We start from the raw sequence: 21,243 nt of genomic DNA on the forward strand, positions 1-21,243 counted from the left end.
TGAAACCAGGACTTGGGAGCAGACGCCAGCCACGTGCCTTCCCAGCTAACAGAGGTTTTCCAGACACCATTGGCCATCCTCCAGTGAAGGTACCCAATTGCTGATGTGTTACCTTGGACACTTTATGGCCTTAAGACTGTAAATGTGTAACCAAATAAACCCCCTTTTATAAAAGCCAATCCATCTCTGGTGTTTTGCATTCCGGCAGCATTAGCAAACTAGAACAGTCACCAAGCCAGTAAACCCACATTTATCTGATAACAGAATCCATGTTCTTAGCCACCATGCTATAACTGCATGCTTTAAGTCCAAATTGCCCAAAGTTACTCAAAGAGTGTTATTTCCAAGTCTCTATTCAGTGTCTTTTCCATTGTTCTAAACTATTTTGAGTGTTTATGAGTTTTTTGCTTTTTTAAAAAAATTTTTTTGCATGTGGGGAGATGCAATTGAGGGAAGAATGAGCGAAAGCAGAATGTGTTTCTGCAAGGCTTCCGGTTTCACTACCAATGTTATATGCTTACTCTTTTGTTTTCTTTCTTTCTGTCTCTCATTCTCATTCTTTGTTGCCTTTTATTGTTGTCTTTCTTTTTCCTTTTATTTTTCTTTTCTTTTACTCTTTTATCTTCTTATAATGGAAAATTTCTAACATAATCAAAGGTAGAAAGAATAGTATAATAAACTCCCATACTCAGTTTCATCATTATCAAGTCATGGCAAGTTGTGTTTCATCTCTATTCCCATCCACCACCCCCTCCCCCCACAATTGTATTGAGGCACATTTATGATGAAGGAAATCATAGTTTCATATCATATGATCTATACATTTTCAGTTTGTATCTCTAAATTGTAAGGACTCGTTTTTAAAACATAACCACAATAACATTTTCAATCCTTTAAAAATATAATATTCAGATATCTAGTCGTGTTCAAATTTCTTATTTGTTTCATAAGTTTTTTTTTGTTTGAATCAGAATTTAAGTGAGGTATATGCAATGCAAAATTGATCTGTAGGTTATTCAGGTATCTTTGATCTATAGGTTATTCCTTATAATTTATTTTGATGAAGAAATCTGTTTATCCTCCAGAGTCGCCCCCCCCATCTGAATTAATTTTGCTGTTTGCATTCCTGTGGTGTTCTGTAAGGCATTCTTCAGTTCTTTATATTTCCTGGTAATTGGCAGTTATATCTAAAGCTATCCACTAGAACTTTATGGGATGATGAAAATATTCTATACCTGTGCTATTTAATATGGTAGCCAGTAGTCACATGTGTCTGTTGAACACTTGAAATGTGACTAAAGAGCTCAAGCTTCTGATTTTTTTAATTATATTTCATTTTAATTTATTTAAATTTAAATAGCCACACATGGCTAGTGGTAACCTTATTAAATCCAAAGGCTTGATCAGATTCAGGTAAGGTTTTGTTTTTGTTTTGTTTGTTTGTTTGTTTGTCTGGGCAAATCTTCCTCTTAAATGGTACTGCATCTGGTTGTCTCTCTTTGTAATTGTTAGCAGCCATTGTTTATAATTACCGAAATGCATTAGTTCATTAGGGTTTCAAGATGGTGATATTCTAGTTCTTTCCAGTTCTTGATTGTATAGTTGTAGTTTTGGAGAAAAATGGGTACTAAATAAACTAAATTGCCCTTATCACTTATGGATTTTACTATCTTGACTATTTACTGGTAACCATAAAGGTCTGTCTGATATATGTAATGATTTATAATTTACTGAATTACCAAATTGTAATTATAAAAGTCCTGTTTGGAAGTGAGCCATTTAGCCTGGTGAGTGAACCTTGTTAACTCTTCAGCATATATATATATATATATAAACAAAAATGGCTTTGTCTGTTTTATGGCATTTTATGGACAAGTTAGGTACCATACTGCTATTCACGGATTTATTCTTCACCACTATCAAGGGTATGATACTCTATTTTTCATTGTGATCAGCTGAATGTTACCTCAGCTTAATTTGGATACTATCCAAAGGTTTTTTAATTTATAAAAAAGAAGTTGGAAAATATTCCAGATGACTGATAAATATAGAGGATAGTAAGTTTTACCTCTTCTCATTTCTTATGGGAAAAAAATGCAACAAAAACTTTTTTTTCCTTTGTCAAATAGATTTTCTCCTCAAAGAGCGAATCCCGTCTAAAACATCTGTTGCAACGAGCCCCAGATTATTGCCCAGAAACAATGGTAGGTCTTGTTTAACTTTACTACGGACACTTCTGTTGAAATGTGGTAAGGAAAAATGTGTGACTTCTCATTTTCCTCTAAACCAAAGATATGTGCTTGTTTTCAAACCATGTAACTTAAAATGGTTCTAATACTCGGACTATCCTCAGTGTTGGGGATACTCATGGGCCAACTAAGAGAGCCTGAGCTTCATGAGAGAGCCTCTTTAGATAGATATGGTGGTTTGCTTTATATAGGGGCAAAAAGCTGATGGTGAAATAATTCTTTCACATTTTGTTAGTCACCCTACAGACAGTTTTGTCTATGTGCTTGAAAACAGTGACTCCAAGAAGCATCCTGAGTAACCAGACTCATCCTTAGTGCTCTTAGATGGGAAAATGGGAAAAAGAGCAAGTAATATTTTTGCATGTTAGCTTTGTGTTCTTTCCTGACTAGTTGGATGATGTGCATCTAGTTTTAGAACGTTGTCTTTGTGGAAACAGCCATAATCAAATTAGCTGTATATACTTTTCGAAATTGTCATGTTTAGGAACTGGTTATCTACATAAAAGCCTTTTGGTGATTATAATTTTAGGTTGACATTTGGAGTTGTATGAATTCGTCCTTACCAGGTAAGCAATAGCAGTATAACATTTAGCACTTTATTTTTAAAAACTTATTTTGGGATTTGCAAAATTTGTGTCATAGTTCCTGTAAAACAAAGTGTACCCTTATGTTTCTATCTTCTTCCTTTTGCCATCCACATTTTCAAATGTGTCATTTATTCTCATTCTCTCAGTCCTTAACTTTGTACCCTCATCCTCCCTTAACCCATTTACTGAAACTGCTCTTTTGAAAGATCATCAGGATCTCTTGGTTACTAGATCTTATGGCTTTTTCTTAACACACATTCTCTTTGACTTTCCTGCAACACTTGGTATTACTGACCACTATTTCCTTGTGACTGTACTTTGGCTTCATGACCTTATTCTCTCCTACCTTTCTCTTCTTACCCCCATAAGGTCTGTGGTTATTCCTGTGTATCTCTACACATTCATCCTTGTAATCTTTTTCCTTCCCAATACCATTAACTAATCATCTCTGGAAAGGTAACCCTTACATCCAAGTCATGGCTTCTAACTTTTAGACTTCTCTGCTGGCTCTCTGCATCTGAAGTACAAACCCAAAATCCCCAAACTCATCTTATAACTGCCCCTTCTGTGAATGACCCTAGACTGGAAACCCTCAAGTTATCTTGGATTCCTTTTTCTTTTTAGCTCCATTGACTTTCCCCTTGCAAAATCTTTCATCCATCCTCTCTACTCCTAGTTCAAGCCTTCATTATTGTATTCTTGGGTTAGAATATTGTAATAACCTTGTAACTGGTATTTCAGCACATCATTTCTATCCTTCGCACTCCCTTCAAAAAGAACCCCTTCTGCTTCCATCAAAATAATGCCCAAACTCCGTAGCATGGCATTCAAGGTCTTCTAGGATTGAAGCCCATTTTTCAGCTCTGGTTAAAGCCAGTGCCTTGAAAAAAGGAGTATATTTAATATTTCTCTGAATGCTAAGGGCTTTTTGAAGTTTTCGTTTCAAACAAATTGCATTATTTTCCACCTCCTTGTCTCTTTTCCTTGTTATCCCTCTACCTAGTATCCTGGAATGATATATATGTATGCACATTGTTCCTGCCAAACTGTAATCTCCATATTGGAATAAGTAATATATTTTATCCAACCCATAGCCCACACAGCACCTACTAGAGTATCTTGTACATTGTAGGGGTTCAATAAATGTAAATGCTTATTAAATAATTTAATGTTTTCTAAGAGTCTGCCAGATATGTGAAAACAATATATTCTGCATGGTGCTATAAAAGTTCACAGAGTTTATGACCTACCTCTATCCCATTCAAAATTCTTTCTAAAATGTGAGGGTTTCTGAATAGCACACAGCAAAGATTTAGAGAAAACCATACTAGGCAGAGGGGCAAGATGGGAGTCTGTTGTCCTTTGTGCTCTTAAAACACATAGGAATACAACAGCTTATGACATGCAGTATTTTCAGTCAGTTTTTACAAATTATATTTACAACTTCAGAATGGTTTATAATTATATTTTGAGAGCTTTATCTGTGGGCTATTTGCTTTTTTGAGAGGTTTTATTTTATTTTGTTTTTTAGCAGAGTACTTCTATTTGGTAAATCAAGCCCTAGTTTTATTTGGAAAACTGTTGTCTGTTGCCTTGAGGATCCCTAACAGTTTTTCCAAATATAACTAATAATCTAATTTAGTATAGATACGGATCTGGATCTGCAAATCTATGTATTATATGGAAACAGCATAAAGCATTTTTAAATGTGGTAAGGAGGATTTTACAACATCCCTATAAGCCTAGGCTTTTCTCTTTTAACTCCCAATTTTATCCTAGAAGTTTTTCACTGATACTTATGATTACAAAAGAGAACTAAAAAACACATTAGAACACTTTCTATAGCTTTATCACTTTTTAGGTAGTGCTGTAATTTGGCTGGAGAAATCACTGCTGTGCATAAATTGAACCTGAATAGTACATAGTCATTTTTGCCCCATGATCAAATGTACCCATCAAAGCCAGGCCTGGCTCACAGAAGATGTTTCTATCTATTTACTAAGTATCAATTTTTAAACTGAATCGTAGTTCTAGATATTTATTATTTTGAGCACAATAATAGTTGTAGCTTTTTTTGGGGGGAGGGTCTTGATTGTTAAATTAAATTGAAATCTTTGCTTCTGATTCATGGTCTGAAGGTAAGGAAGGCTTCTTTTTTGCTTTTCCTTACCCTGTATGTCTTTTGGTGGAAGCACTACCTAACCCAAGAGTGAGAATGACCTAAATATAGTCTAACATGGGCAGCGAAAAGAGGAAAAACAAAGGATCTGATGATCATACTGTGAGGGATCCTGAGGAGACTGATGGTTTTGGGAGTAAGGGTGGAAGGAGGGGCTTAATAATTTTGAGGCCCTGCTGCCTGAACCAGTTTTCCTATGGACACCTGCTTTGACTTTTAATGATATCTATGAACTAATTTGGCATGCTGTTTGTGCTTGTTGCTACTTATGACCAAAATATTTGAACATTTTCTTTTTAAGGTGTGTTTAAGAAGTCTGATGGCTGGGTTGGCTTAGGCTGCTGTGAACTAGCTATTGCCTCGGAATGTCGACAGACATGCAAGCAGGTAACACTGGGTGATTAGGCTCTTAAACAGAGGGGAGTACAGTTTAGATTTTAGTTGTACATATGTCTTGGGCCTCATCCACTTCATAGGTTTGGAAAGGTGACCCACAAAACCTGCAAAAAAATTAGCATTTCTACATAGACCGTCTCCTTTTAAACTTGCTGCTTTTTCAGTTATGGCCACTGCATGTAAGACCTTCAGCTTCTTTCATTCTTTCTTTATCTCTTCTTGTCTCTTGCCACACAAATAAAGAATTTTATAGGAATTGAAATCTTTGTACTTTGCCTGTGGTCATGCTGAATGACTCCATGGTCTGTGTAAATGTAGGGTATGCCTAACTGAGAGCAGTCAACATAGTTGGCTTATTGTGTTTTTTCTTCTCTACTTCATCATGGTTTTACCTTGAGCATATTCCCGTACTCCTTCTCTGCTCCAAGTGAGTGCAACTTCTACAAATGAGTTATGACTTCTTTTTTATTTGATACATGTCTGGTCCAATTCAGATTAGGCCCCTGAGTTCTTTCTCACTGTGTATATTTTCATAGTGGTTCCCGAGAGTGCTATGGGGAAACCAGCTGCCTAGCTCCTCGTATCCTAAGCAGTGACATTGGCTTTAACCGGAAAATTAGAAATGATTGTTTAGATGGACCTGAAATTAAATGAATCTGACCATAGCTGGAAAGTCTTCTCTTAATTCTTCTTCTAGGGACTGGTCTTGGGCAGGAGTGTATGAGGCATGGTATTACCTTCACTTTCACACAGAGCACTGTACTATATATGGCCTGAACAACACCCTTAGGGCAGCACATAGCATAGCTATCTGCTGTTCTTCTCCAGGCATGGAGTTGAAGCTCGGTTGCAGAGGATTTGAACTGTAATGGATCTAGTGGGACATAAAGCAGTTCCCTGCCTATTCTGCTTCCTGCCCTCTCCATTCTCATCAGTTGGCCTGTTCTGAATTGCATGGACCTAGTGATAGAATAAGAGGCAATGGAACAAGGAGTCAGAGCCCATGTCTCTGGAACTATGTCTCGTAAGTGGGAACTGATGTCATATGGAACAGTAGCCACCTCCGCAGATTTGTTTTGGCTTGCTTTGTATGGAAAATACACACTTAAATGTGGCAGATAACTTGATGACTGTTTTTCATCTGCAGAGGTGATAATAATATCTTCTTTACAAACTTCTTCATAAAACTTAACAATATTTTTTATTAATTACCTGGAATAATACCCTTTCCTTCTTTAGTTCCCCCTCTATTATACTTTTCTGAAAAAGTTGGCTCAGTAAGTTCAGTATGAAAATTTAGAATATGAATGGTTAAAGACAAAGCAGTATATAAGTGCCCTGGCAGAGCTTCACAAGAAAATCTGCTGTAGACTTGGATTCAGCGTAAAAAAAAAAAAAAAAAAAAAAAAAGCCCTCTGATTTACATCTCCTTCAAAGTCATGTCGTTCCTAAACTAACAAAAGCACTGTGCTACTATGTGAGATTAAAGCCATAAAAGTTAGCGTGAAGCTCTAGCATATTGAGTAGGTCTGGGGCAGGGTGATGTTTGTTTTAAACATCTTGCATGTTTAAAATTGCATGAAATTTATTTGTTGAATTTTATAAACTTCTAAATATTTCAGAATAAGATTTTCTTGGACATAAAGAATACTACACCAGCAATTAACATACTAATAGTAATTTTTGTTCTTTTTTGAACTGTGCTGAATAGCATGTATAATTAATTAATGGAGAAATTTGTTGGCTTTTAGGCATCTTCAAAGAATGATATCTCCAAAGTTTGCAGAAAAGAATATGAGGTATGCATTTTATTTAACCGATTTAGATAGACTATTCAAATGTTATCAGAATTGATAAAGCCACTTAAAATTTAAAAATGAATTCATTCTTACACAAATTGCCTTTTACCTTATGGAAAATTTAGCCCTGACAAAAATGTCATTTACCTTATTTTGAAATATTATCACTGTCATTGATTTTTGTTGAAATTAAGCATTAATTTTAAAGAAATGCCTAAAGCTCATATGCAGAGGACTTAACCTATAATGTTTTTATAACAAACAACTGGTGGTTGTACCCAAGGTTGTGAAATAAAGTTTGTCATAGGTTCTATATCCTCTTTTGCCACCCTTTCCTACCTTGTCCATCCAGATGTTCATTTTTATAAACTGCCTCTATCTTGGAGAAAAGTAATCAAAGAAACAAACTGCTAGAATGAGTAGCTTCAAACTTTCCTAGTGTATTTCATTTAGGAAAAAATACTGAATTACAAAGTCTTGTTAAATCTAAAGGGCTATTGTCTCCCAACAGTGAGATTTTAGGCACTGTGGTATCTAGATGAGGAAGATATTAATAGTAGGGCAAGGTTAGAGGAGATATTTTACACCATGCAAATACATGTAGAAGATTGTCCCTGATGTGAAAAAGGTCATCATTGAGACTACTTTGTTCAATTTCTAGAGCTCTGTTGTTAAATGTGACAATACTATTGTTTTCATAGTATAAGGCCATGCAGTTAAGTATACTTAAGGGCATATGCCTCATTCATCATTATTAAATATGAATGTTGAGATTCCTATTTCTTTTAATAGTCTGTGTTGTCTTAGAGTAGAAAGAACTCTCTTAACTGCTTCTAGATTATAGTTCTCAATTGTTTTTCCTTCCCAAAATCTATATTTATATTTCTTAATTAACATTTTTAAACTAGTGGGTCTTGTTTATCTTATGTTCCTTTGTACTGTTTGCTAAGTTATTCTGTTCCTCTGAAGACAAATTTTCAAATTAACTGCAATTCTCGTCTGTTCTTATTGTAAGGAACCTTGCTACAAGGAAGTAAAAGATCTTTCTTTTTTTTTTCTTATCTCTCAACCTGTGAAATGACCAGTTTTAGTTTCTCTTGAACAAAGTGGCTAACTGATAATTCCTTCTTTTCTCCCACATGATTTCTGATACTGTCCATCTCCTGTAGCCTGTCCTCCATTATTTTACTGTGCTTCCTTCTCTTGTCTGGATTTCTGCATTGCCCTAGGAAGTCTGCCAGTATGTGTTGATGAAGGACGAGACAGGAAAGGTAAGAGAGACAAACACTGTCCTATGATAGAAATACTAAGAGTAGTTTACTTCTCCAAGTCTATCTTCCCTTAGTTGGTCAGGATAAAGCAACCAACCATATTCCAAAAATCTGTATGCCTAGTGGGTTCTTATATTTTTATATTAAAAGTTGACCCCACAAATTATTCAAGATAATTCAAGACTTAGTTCAATTTCTTCTGTGTTATTTCAAAATAAAGAGAGGAAGCAGCAATTTAATATAGAAAGGGGGTTCTGCATTATAAACCCCCAATAACAGTCACTGTCATAATTACTGAAATCCCCTAGTATAGAAGTTATGGCTATTTGTTAGGAGGTGAATTTGTTAAATTTTGTGTGATGCAACTTATTTTAACTGGATTGAGCAATCATTTGTCAACAACCGAGTAATTTAGAAAACTAGAGTTTTGGTATTTTTTCATTAACACCAGAGTAGTCCCTGGGTTGAACTTCTAGATCATTCCTTTAGGCTTATAATTTATTTAATGAGTAACAGTTTAAATATTTAATGGTATTTAAGATTCTGATTTGTTCCAGCCAAGCTAAGATAAACCAGGTTAATATTAAGCATTATTACATCTTATTTTATAGTCTGGTTTCTTATGCAAATCAACAAATACTTATTAAATATTTAGAGGCACTTTTATATATTAGAATACACGCTTTGGAGTAGATCTAGGTTAGAATTCTGGTTAAGTTATTTAAAGCTTCGCTTCAAATACTAAAGAATGATATTTAATGGAGTCAAGATAATTAAACCATGTATTACACACACAAGGGCTCAGAGAAATCAGAAAGCAGAGGGAGCATGTTGGAGGTATTAGGGAACATTTTGCAAAAAGAGAGGCCTGAAAGGATCAGTAAGATTTGGATAAGAAGACTATGGATCAAAGGCTTGTTAGCAGAAATGCACATGGCTTATACAGGGGGCAAAGAGAAGATGGGCCTATTTTGCGCTGAGAATCTGCTTGGATAGGCCAAGTAGGATTAGATCTGAGAAAGATGACGTTTTAGGTCTCAACCCATTAAGTAAAGGGAGATGATGAAGATTCTGTAATAGGAGATCAACATAACAAACGACAAATTGAATATTTTAGAAAGCTTAAATTCTTAGTTACTTACAGGCTGTTTTAGCTCCCCCAAATCATTCTAGCTTGGCCAATTAGAAGTAAGGCCCAAAACTAGGGTGATAGCAATAGAGTTGAATATTCAAGAATAAGTCAGAAATATCTGGTACATAGGGGTTTGTTATATTCTTTTTAGTGCTTTTATGAATATGTGAAATATTTTATAAGAAAAGTTGCTAGTTACATAAAAAGAATAAATAAAAGATTTAAAGGCAGATCCATCAAAGGACTTGTTATGATGGATTGAATATAGGGAATAATGTTCAGGGATATATAGCAAATATCTAAGCTTGAAGATACTGTTTAAAACTTCTCTTTCAGGCAATAGGGCAGACTTTATACCTGGACCAGCCCTCCTGATAAAAATTTAAAATGATGGATTAATTTGCTGGGAAGAAAATAAGAAATGCTCAGGCCAAAAACTAAGTGAAGGCAGAGAAGTAAACAGAACATGGGAGGAGGCATTAGTCTTAAGGGCATTTGTTGAATCAATATTCATAGTTTTGTAGTTTCATGGGACTCAGAAGTAAGAAGATAAATCCTAAGTCTTGATGGAAGGTGGAAAGTCTAATTAAAATTCCTCTTCTTTCCACCGGTAAATGTGGGATCCCAAAGGTACTATACCCTTAGTATTAGAGAGATTAGGAAATAAACTCATCTCTCCCTTCAGGGGACTGCAAGGAAAATTACTTCTCCCAAACCTTGATGTTGTGTACATGGAGAAATCATAACTTTAAGCTGGGCTTCTCTTGAGTTTGTAGCCCAAATTCATACTAAGTCATTATTCATAAAACCTCAAGGTGAGAATGTAGCCACAGTAGTTCTGAAATGGTAGTAGACCTCAGGTATCTGAGAAAAGCAAACACATATCTTCTCTGGAGAAACCAGCTTTCATTCCAGGCCTCTCAGGATTTCCACAGATAAAGTTCTAAGGAAAATAAGCAGCTTGCATTAAAGAAGTGTTAAAATTCACCAGAAAACATCATGCATCACACAAGAGCCAGCAGAAACAATGGTGAACAGAATCAAACCTGAAGATGCTCTAGATAATGAAATTATCATATGCAGATATAAAATGTTTAATATGCTTAAGAAATAAAATGGTCTTGAAAATATGAATAAAAAGCAAGTGTGTTTGAAAAAGAACCAAAGAGAATTTCAAGAAAAGAAACATTTAATAATTGAAATAAAAACACAACGAATGGGTGTTATAGCAGATTAGATGCTGTGAAGAGAGTTAGCAAACTATAAGAGAGAAATGAAGAAATTTATGGAAAATTATATGGAAAAGCAGCACAGAGGTACATGAGGCTGAAAAGGGGACATATGAGATATGGAAGATAGACTAAGTCTTCTAATCGGAGTACTAAGAGAAGAAGAAGTATGGGGCTAAGGCAGTTTTTAAAGAAGCCCAACAAATTCCCAACAGGGAAAAAAATCCACACATTATAGACACATCATAGCCAAAGATCTTAAAAACAGTTAGAAAGAAAGATACTACCTTTGAAGGAGTAACCATTAGACCAACAGCTGGTTTTTCAATAGTAACAAAGAAAGCCAGAAGACAATAGAATGAAATCTAAAATGTACTGAAAGAAAATAATTATCATTGTAGAATTCTGTATCCAGCAAAAAGATTTTTCAAGAAGGAGAGCAAAATTAAAATATTTCTAGACAACAAAAACAGAGAATGGCCATTACTGGACCGTTTGTAGAGGTCCTTCTCTAAAGGAGGTTCTAAAACATCTACTTCAGGCAGAAAGTATTTAAGATGCAGAAGGAAATGATGAAAAGGTAGAATGTGGATAAATTAAAGTACACACTCAGACTGTATAAAACAATAATAAAGTCTTGAGTTAAAAAGCTGTAGAATTAAAATATATAGCAACAATAGCAAATATGTTGGGAGAAGGGTTTAAAATAGTCTGAGGTTAAAAATAAAGGAAATTCTTTGAAGCATCTTGGTATTAGGTCTTTTTTAAAGGTAGAGACCCACACCACAGATAGAGGACTAAAGGTAGGCGAGAAATGCCCAAAATTGACCTTGAAATGACCCTTGAAGCTTGAGACTGAATGAAAGTTCCATGAAGGACAAAGTTGAAAGCAAAAAGTGGAGATCTGAGTTTTGAAAATTGCTTTCTTAGGAAATTGGAAGAGGAACCAGATACAGTACTGGTGACATTTCAGTAGAAGGATCCTGTTTCAGTTTGCTAATGCTGCCATTATGCAGAATACCAGAAATGGATTGGCTTTATTAATGGGTATTTATTAAGTTACAAATTTACAGTCCTAAGGCCATAAAAGTGTCGAATCCAAGGCATCAACAAGATGATACTTTCACTGAAGCATGGCCGATGGCATCTGGAACACCTCTGTCAGCTGGGAAGGCACATGGATGGCATCTGTTCCTGGGTTGCATTTCAAAACGGCGTTCTCCAAAATGTCTCTGGGCTTGTCTCTCTTACCCTCTTTAGCTCCTGTGCATCTGACCGCCTGGGGGTCCTCTCTTAGTTTCTCTGGAGCAAACTCTGGGCTAGCATCTCTTAGCTTAGCATCACCAAACGTCCGTCTGTCCACAACTCCAAGCATCTCTCCAAAAGTCAGCAAACATCTCTCCAGAATTTCTTAAGAAAGCAATTTTCAAAACTCAGATCTCCACTTTTTGTCCTTCATGGAACTTTCACTCTCTTACAGGACTCCAGTGATTTAATTAAGACCCACCCTGAATGGGCAGGGTCCATATCTCCATGGAGATAACTTAATCAAAGGTCTAACCCACAATTGATTGAATCGCATTTTCATGGAAACACCCAATCAAAAGATTATTGTCTGCCCTCACAAGATTGCATTAAAGAATATGGCTTTTGTGGGGAAATATAGCTAACCTGGCATAGACCCCTATGTTCAAAATGGAATGAGAAGAAAAAAAAAAAAAAAAGAACTTCCTATCACTGGAAATGTTGAAGCAAAAGCCTACTGGATTCTTATATTGTGGAGATTTCTCCAACAGACAGGAGATTTGATTGATGAATTCTTCCAACCCTGCAATTATTTTATTCTGGCTTGTACTTGAGAAAGAGTACTTTTTTCAGTCATACATGTTTGTTTAAGGATCACCAAGCCCTGGTATCTAGGAGCTACCAAAATCAGCCAGTGGTTTGATAACTCCTGCATGTACATGTCAAGTGTCATGCACATTCTCCATTCTGGTTTCTACATGAATTTTAACAGGCTCGGTCCTTGGCCCACCCTAGGAGTATTATTGATCACACTAGAGGGGTTCATGGAAGTGTACTGTTAGGACCAGGGATGATATTCAAAATGTTCAACAGCTGGAACAACAGAGACACCCAGAATCAGAACAGATGCTGGCTGTAAACCCTTTGTATAGCCATACTAGTGCCCATTGGCTGACTAGAACTAAACTCAAAACTAACTCATGTTTTCCATTACATGTGAGACGTATGTGTAGATTCTTTTTGCACAGCCTTGTTCACAAGTTGACCATGGAAAATTTTCTTCTGAATACCAAAATGGTGATTTTTTAAAAGTTTATAGTCATTTTCCTTCTTGAATGTCAGAATAAGCATCATTGAGGCTTGTGAATTTCCAGAGACCTAGCAGTGACTGTAAAGTGATCAGAGACATTTAGTTTGGGGTTGATAAATCTATTTCATACCTTTTATGCCAAACCTTACCTGCCATTCTCTTAATGTTATGGCCATAAGTGCCTTTCCGTTTGAGGCATGAGCCTCAAATTTGTCAAGAGATTTATATTTTTACTTGTCTCTTCCTTCCTTCACTGATCTTTTTCTAGGTTTTCCTTTATATTTTTTTCAGAAATGTCATTTTCATTTCCCTCCTTTCTTTCCTAGCTTCAGTCCAGTTATTTGATGTCATTTCATTAAAGAAGGTGAGAAATTATGAAAGAAAATCAGTTAGGAGATATTTTTGTGAGGACTATTTTTTTTTTTTTAATCTTAAAGCAGTTAAGTTTTAAAGTAAATGGTTGTTAACACTTAACTAAAATATTGTTCTGCCATGGCGCTTTAGTTCTGTGAGAATGCTAAGATAAAAATAAGACTCTGTGGATATTAAAAAGAGGCTCTAAGAACCACAAAAACAAAGTGGTCAGCCTTGTGAGATCCAGGCATAGTTCTACCAGCACCATCTTGTCAACACACAGCTAAGTAAATAGGAGAAGGGTGAGGTATGTGCTAAATTTTGTTGTGTGTGTATGTTTTTTTTAATATTCACATGGTTCAAAATTCAAAGTGGTATACAATAAAATGTCTCTTTTCTACCCTTTATATCCCAGACACTCAGTTTCTAAAAGTTACCAGAGTTATTTTATGCATATAAAAGTAAAAATGTATCTGTAGTCCCCCCACCTCCTTCCTGTACACAAATGGTAGCTTACCGTATTCTTTGTTCTAGTCCTGGATGACAGTTTTTGTTGCATATTTACGTATGTCTACATGGGCTATACAGTGTATCTTCAGGGAGTGTCACAAAAAGTTCTGCTCTAAAGATACCTATTAATTTTATTTTGTTGCATTTTCTCTCAAATTAACCTTGACTCTAGATTTACTACTAGAAACATAAAGAAAAAGGGGTGAAAAAAAGTAGCCTAATTTAGAGATAAGGGGAGGGATGTTAGGACCAACAAGATTCTCTGGACAACTAGTAGCCTTCTGAGCCTCAGTGTGATTGGATGTGCCGTGATGGTTCCAACAGAGGAGACCATTGTGTATAGCAGACAACAGCCTATGCTGTGGACAGCTGTATTGTCTCTTACTTGGGAAGCTTTTGGGGTTTTTAGCCAAAAGAATCATGGGATACTTTGCTCCAGTGAAGCCTTCAGGACCTAAATGCAGAATTTATTTTTGTTAAGGTTCTTAGGAAACTTAGAACTGTCAAGATACAGTAAATAGAAGACTGTGAATGGGAGGCTTTGTCGTGGCAAAATGCTATACAGGTATACTGTGTCAGAGTAGATTTGAGCCGTTACCTGCAGCTGATGAGCTCCAAAAAGAGCGAAACCTACTAGGTCCTGCAGTACTGGCTTAAGACTATAAAACCTTGATTATGTCCCACTTGTATGTCCTTTTGCTTTGTTGTATTTTGTATTGTATTTTGTCTCCTTGCTGCTACTATATCTCCTCTCCAGTCCATTCTGCTCAGAGGCCACCTGAATGATCATCCCAAAAAGGAAATCTGGTCAGTTTACATTCCTTAATGACCAAGCAATCTCTTCTACTCCCATAGCTTTAATTGTTCCTATATGATGGAAATTCCAGAATCTTCTTTGCTAACCTCTTTCTGAGCTCCAGACTCATTACTGGACATGTATACTTTTGATGTTTCATTAGCATTTCGAATCAATCAAACTGTATTGTTACTTTCCTACCTCTTCTTCTGTTCCTCCACCCTTATACCAGTATACATTCTCCCCCTACCTCCCATCCCCCCACACATTCCAAAGTAAAAATTTACCATTTTTCTTATATCCCTTGCTTGGATGTATCTTACAGTACTCCCAGACATAAACAAAAATTAGCCTAAGAGATATCATTTACTCTTTCCTCTTCCTCACTACCACCCACAGATAACTGGCTATCAAGTCCTAAAGATTTTGCCTTCTAAGTAAATCGTAAGTCAGTCTTTTTACTAGATCCTCAGTTACTGCCTTAGTTCAGGCCCTTATTTTACTGTTCTGAACTATTGCAATAGCTGTCCAACTAGCTTTCCGATCTTTAAGTTCTTCTCCTATCTACTTATCCACACTTCTCTCAGAGTGATCTCTTCAAAGGCCAAATCTGATCATGTCACTCCTTTCCTTAAAACTCCTCAGTGGCTCCCCTAAAGGGTACAGTTCATGTTCTTCAGCCTGGTATGCCAGGCTTTACTCAATCTCACCTCCAACTCTTCCCTCCTTTAAATACTTCAGGAGCATGCTACTTGTAATTTCCCAGATTTACCATTGTTTTATTTGTTGGTTGTATTTGCACAAGTATTTAGTTCACCTGGAATTCTCTTTCCCTGAATCTGTCCTATCACACCCCAATTTAGCATGCTGGAGCCTGTTGTGCCAGCTAGGGAGAATTAAGTAGTCAAGAATCTTGTAAGCCAGTTTGTAACTTGAAATCAGCCATGGTGGGAATATTTATACTATGAACATCAGCAAATCTACAAATTAGGGCCCTTCCCCCCAGAAGCTGGTCCCAGTTCACTGTTACTTCTATCCAACCGGCAACTTTTGCCTCAAATTCTGGCTTAGATGGTACCTGTTTGAAACCTTTCCTATTCATCATTCTCTCCACACACAGAAAGTTGATTCTTACCTTTAAACATATACATCCTTACATGCTTTATTATAGCACTTATCATGTATCTTTTTAATACTAAACTCTTGAGTTCCTGGGGGCAGAGTCCATGTCTCAATTGTCTTTGTATCTGTCATTCATTCATTCACCCAACATTGATTGAATTGATACACACTGAACTGATACACTTAATGTGTAACAGATATTATTCTCGGGGCGTAAAGAAGAAAGGAGTCAGCTACTGTCTGTAAGAAGCTCATAGTCTAATCCATGAGAAGAGAGAAATTCAAATAGTCATTTAGAAAACAGTGAGATAAGCTTACTGCTGAAAGTCTATATGAGGCACTGTTGGAACCCAGAGATAAAAACATGACTAGGGTAATAGGGAAGCCTTCACAGAGCAGGTAAGACTTAAAGGATGAGCAAGGATGTATTGCTTATGAGTAGGTTCTATAGTCAATACTTTTATGGAATTTTTTAATAGAAATTTTTTCCACTCTGGAATGCTGAATTATGCAGTGTCCTTTGTTTCAAAGTAAATATCAGTTTTATGTAGAAACCTTGAGTAAATGTCTATAATGAGGCACTCTTCAAATGAGTAGAACATGTTCTATTCATTTATTCAGAAAATACTCGAGTACTCTATCAGCTATGTATTGTCACAGTAATGTTGTGTAGCAAACTATCCTAAAACTCCATAGTCTAAAACAATAACAATTTATTTTTTCTCATGAATCCACGGTTCAGCTGGGCATTTCTGATCTGGGCTAGACCTAGCCGATTCTAACTGGGCTCATTCATGTATCTGCAATCAGCTGGCACATCAGCTGGGGGCTGGCCAATTTAGGATGCCCTTGGCTAAGTCAACCTAGCTCTCCTCCATGTGTTTCTCCCATTCTTCTAGCAGGCCAGGCAAGCATGTTCCCGTGGTGATGGCAGGGGTTCAGAGAGTAAGTGGACATTTGCAAGTATATGTTCAGGTCTCTGCTTGCTTCAAGCTTGTGCCTGTCCAGTTGGCCAAGCAAGTCATATGATGAAGTCCAGGGTTAGTTTGAGAGAAACTACCAAAGGGCATAGATACAGGGAGATATGAAAACTTGGGGCCATTACTGCAGTCAGTGTTCCACAAGCACATGCTCTGTGCTATGCTCTGTTCTAGACCCTTGTTACTCTGCAGGTGTTACTTGCCAGCAGATTTGCTCTCAGTTAGTTGGACGTTCTGTGGTAGTAGTGAACAAACTTCTTTAGCATTCTAGACCTATTAATCTTATATCAGTTTTGTGTTTTCTTTTTTATCCAATTATTTGAAATGATGTATTTATGATTTGGGGAGCTGACGAATTTGAAGGGTCACTTGTTTAGTGATACTTAGGTCATGCTATTAATATATTAGATATATATATTATAATATATTTATATATTCTAGTCACATTTTTTGCCAACCATGGTCTCCACAATAAGTTAAAAACACCTTGTAGATGTTTAAGAACATGTCTGTTTGTAAGGGTCAGTTATTTAACTTTTCCATCCTAGCATTTGATGAGCTGGATTCCATGTATGAAATGCATGACTTCAACCAGGGAGAATTTTAAATCCATCTGTGAAATGCAAACATTTTATTTATTGAGGCGTTAGGAACAGAGTAGCCCCTTTACTTTCAACTAGTAACCTTAGGTATGAAAAGCATGAAAGAACGGTTCATAAAATGTGCTCTTTTTTGTCTTTATTCAAATGCAATTAAAATATCCAAAATCCATGCCTGTGTTTTTAGAGAGATTGTTATGATCGGTGATTGTGTAGGTTTTTTTGTCTTTATCATTGGTGAGAATGGGAGAGGAAGTTTGAGTGGTCAGTAGTTTAAAGGCAGTGGAAAGAGAATTGAGGCACGTGAACAAGTGAAGAAATGTTATAAAGGGGTCACTGAAGTGTAAAAGTGAGCTGTTGAGACAGAAAAAAAGCTGCAATGTTGTCTCCAGGATAGGGATTGGACCAGCAGAGGCCATGTCTCACATATATCCAAATGGCTCTTTCCCCCAAAAGGTAGGTCAGTATGGCGTGAAGGATCACATAGGGTTCCCTCAACTTTGATTTCACAGTATTTCTTAGTTTTTCTGTCAGGTTTGCCCACAGGATACCTGCTTCCAACACTAGATGAAAGGGTTTGTTGCAGTTCTCTAAACAAAACTGGTTAATGAAAGCAGCTACCTGAGGAAAGATTTCAGGATCAAATGTTTTTTAAGAAAATAAAATTAACCTCAAGAAAATGATTGCTTTTTTTTTTCACAATTTGAGTTGCTGATTTAAAAAATGGGAGAGTGTCTGTTCAAACGTTGCTCTGTGGACATTATTTCAACCTTGTATTGGCTGCATTCAGAAGAGTAATCCAAAGTATTCTTAGAGCGTAGTGCCATGGAAACAGCACTGGTGGTGCAATCTGGATCCTAGCCCTGGCTCTGCCCTTTATTCCCTCCATACATCTGTCTCTCCAGCTGTATAGTGAGGGCTTTTGGATTTGAAGATCTCTTGGTGCCCTGTCAGCTCTAATACACTGATGTGGTCTTTGAGTTTCCGAGGTTGTGGTAGATCCTCACCTTTCACCTTGATAGTATTGTGATTTGGATCTATTCTAAAGAACAATAAGTGGAGTGAGGGAAGTGTTAAATGGAGGCACGTTGGATATGATATTAGTAAGCAGAAGGGTAAAAGAGGCTCAATGCAATATGAATATAAGCCCCGTTACCTTCTGCTTTTGTCATCAGATAAGAAATTTGAAAGTCTTGAGAGTTGACTTTAGCTAAGACCACAAGATTGGCTATCTTAGGAATAAAGAAACTATATGTTAAGCTATAATTCATTATGTGTGTGTGTCTTAAGCCCTATCAGATAAACTAATCAGCAGTAGTTTAAGAGTGAAAAGGTGGGGTTGCCTGTAATAAGTTTAGGAATCTTTCTTTAAAGAGGAAGGTTATATCACAGTCCATGAAATTATGATGGGGGTAAAGAAAGCAACAGAGAATTGATTGACCAGTATACTAATATGGACCATTCTTTTAACTCTTGAAAGGGGTACAGATTAAGACAGAGGTAAAAATGTTATTTATTAACACTAGGGGTGCTGCCATGTGAAAACAAAAAGTTTTTGTTCAATAAATTAGCTTGAAAAGTCTATCAGTGAACTTTAAGAAAAATGAGAGATGCTTGGGGAATATCTCTGAGCTCTGAATGTGCATCGAGAGAGAGAGAGAGAGAGAGAGAGAGCTGTGCCTTCTCCTTCTAATCAGGGGTTGGCAAACTTTCTCTAAAGGGCCAGATAGCAAATATTTTAGGCTTGTAGACTATATAACCTCTGTCTACTCAATTCTGCCATTGTAGTGTGAACGTAACCATACACAAAAAGCTATGGCTGTGTTTCAATAAAACTTGATTTACAGGAACAAGCTGTGGGCAAGATTTTGCCTGGATGCCATAGTTTGCCAACCCCTGTTTGTGAGTGAAAGCCAGGGTTAATAAGTATTTTCCCTTTCTAGGCCTCAGTCTCTGCTTTCTGTCAGTGAAATTGGATTATATAATCTCTGATGTTTCTCAGGTTTTGTGTCCCTTAGTGACTCTCTCAGATGTTAAGTGATCCACAAGGCTGACTCAGAGTTGCATTTCTTTTGTTTGTTAGGTCAAATGTCAGAAATCCAGGTTGAACAAATTTGTAGGTCTCTAGAGCAGGATTTTTCAGCCTTGACACTGTTGACATGTTGGTTGGATAATCCTTTGTTGTGGTGTACTGTCGTATGCATTGTAGAATGTTAAGTAGTATCCCTGGCCTCTACCACGTAGATGCCAGTAGCACCCCCGTCTTCCCAGAATGACAACCAAAAATGTCTCCAGACATTGCTCCGTGTCCCCTGGCTACAATCATCCTGATTGAGAACAACTTCTCTAGAGACTTGAATAGTAACTAAAAGAATACCAAAAATGGAAATTAGATCATGCAACCTAGGACGGCTACCAAGATAACAAAAACATTTCTTTAGGTAGAAGGTCAAAAAAACCAAAGCCAAAAAGAACAACAACTTTTTAGAAAACAAAGGACAATGACAATTGTATTTACCTAGTTAAAGCAGATTGCTTCTCAATATTAATTTAGATCATTTTATGGAAATTGTTCCTGAAAAAGTAAACCCTAATGGGGGCTAACTATAGTGGGTAGCTGAAAAGTCAAAATAAAACATACAAACATGGGTGAAGAAAAGTATAAAAAGTTAGCGAGATCATGATTAAAGAACACCAAGATATTTACTTTTCCACTACTCTTAGATTGCTTGATGAAATTTCCAACAGGAAGAATTCATACTAGGTAAATTACTAGCTCTTACCTGTGGGGCTTGGGATTTTTTCTTTTATTTTGTTTTGCTTTAAATGGATAAATCAAGTGTGGCTTCTTCCTAAAATGGAATATTATTTAGTGGAGAAAATGAATGCAATACAGCTTGACACAACTAAATAGATGGATCCTTGAAGCTAGGTTTTAAATGCAGGTAAAGCTAATACTTAACAAGTTCAGATCACATACACTGCTTGTGATTCAGCTACAGTTAAAACCACGTATCATTTCTGTTCAGCGGTAAGGATACATTTGATTTCCATTCACCTTTCATTTATGTCCATATTCTTTATTTTAAGAACTCATTTTCTTTCAGTTGTGAGTGATATTAATCATAGATGACAAGCCCTGAATATCTAATCAGCTCTGTAGAAGGAGTTTTTGTTTTTGTCTTGTCTTGCTTCTTGTTTTCTCTTATTTCCCTTGTTTAATACAGTGTGATGTTTTCTGAACAGTGATTTAAGAACCCTGGAAACAGAGATTTTAATCTCAGGCTCTACTTTTGACTTGCTGTTGGACCTAGGGAGAGTTTCTTTCCTCTGCTGTTAAAAAGGTTTCTTCGTCTATAAAATGGTAGGGAAAGTCCCTAACTCTAGTTCCAAGCTGGTTACATAAGAATCATCTTTGAAGCCTTCTTTAAAATTTAGATATATGTGTCCCACCCCCAGTTTCTGATTCTGTAGACTAGGGTAAGGTCTGGGAGGCTGTTTTTTTTTGTTTTTTAAGCTTTCTAGGTGATTCCAGTGCATGGCCACGTTTGAAAATAATTTTAGATGATCTCTAAGATCCTTTCAACTCTAAAATGCAGTGGTTATATGAAATATGTATTTCCCTAAATGTCCTTTATTAGATTATTTTCTGGAAGGTTTTTAATATCCGTTAGACATAATTGAGATCAATACATTGTAGCTTCT

General features: G+C 36.4%; 1 protein-coding gene across 3 annotated transcripts in view; it reads left to right on the plus strand.

Annotated features, from left to right (window-relative positions):
- RECK (reversion inducing cysteine rich protein with kazal motifs) overlaps window positions 1–21,243 on the plus strand; it is a 115,724-nt gene that overhangs the window by 18,427 nt on the left and 76,054 nt on the right. For 2 of the 3 annotated variants that reach the window (XM_037797618.1, XM_037797619.1), the window contains 4 exons: window positions 2,130–2,204; window positions 2,779–2,815; window positions 5,317–5,402; window positions 7,163–7,210. In XM_037797618.1, the coding sequence (XP_037653546.1) occupies window positions 2,130–2,204; window positions 2,779–2,815; window positions 5,317–5,402; window positions 7,163–7,210 (246 nt within the window). Of the gene's footprint in view, window positions 1–2,129; window positions 2,205–2,778; window positions 2,816–5,316; window positions 5,403–7,162; window positions 7,211–8,427; window positions 8,482–21,243 lie in introns of those variants that run through there. The other variant, XM_037797621.1, reaches the window with a different exon arrangement.

Source organism: Choloepus didactylus, chromosome 10 (genome assembly GCF_015220235.1).
Source record: "Choloepus didactylus isolate mChoDid1 chromosome 10, mChoDid1.pri, whole genome shotgun sequence".
Taxonomy (NCBI): Eukaryota; Metazoa; Chordata; class Mammalia; order Pilosa; family Megalonychidae; genus Choloepus; species Choloepus didactylus.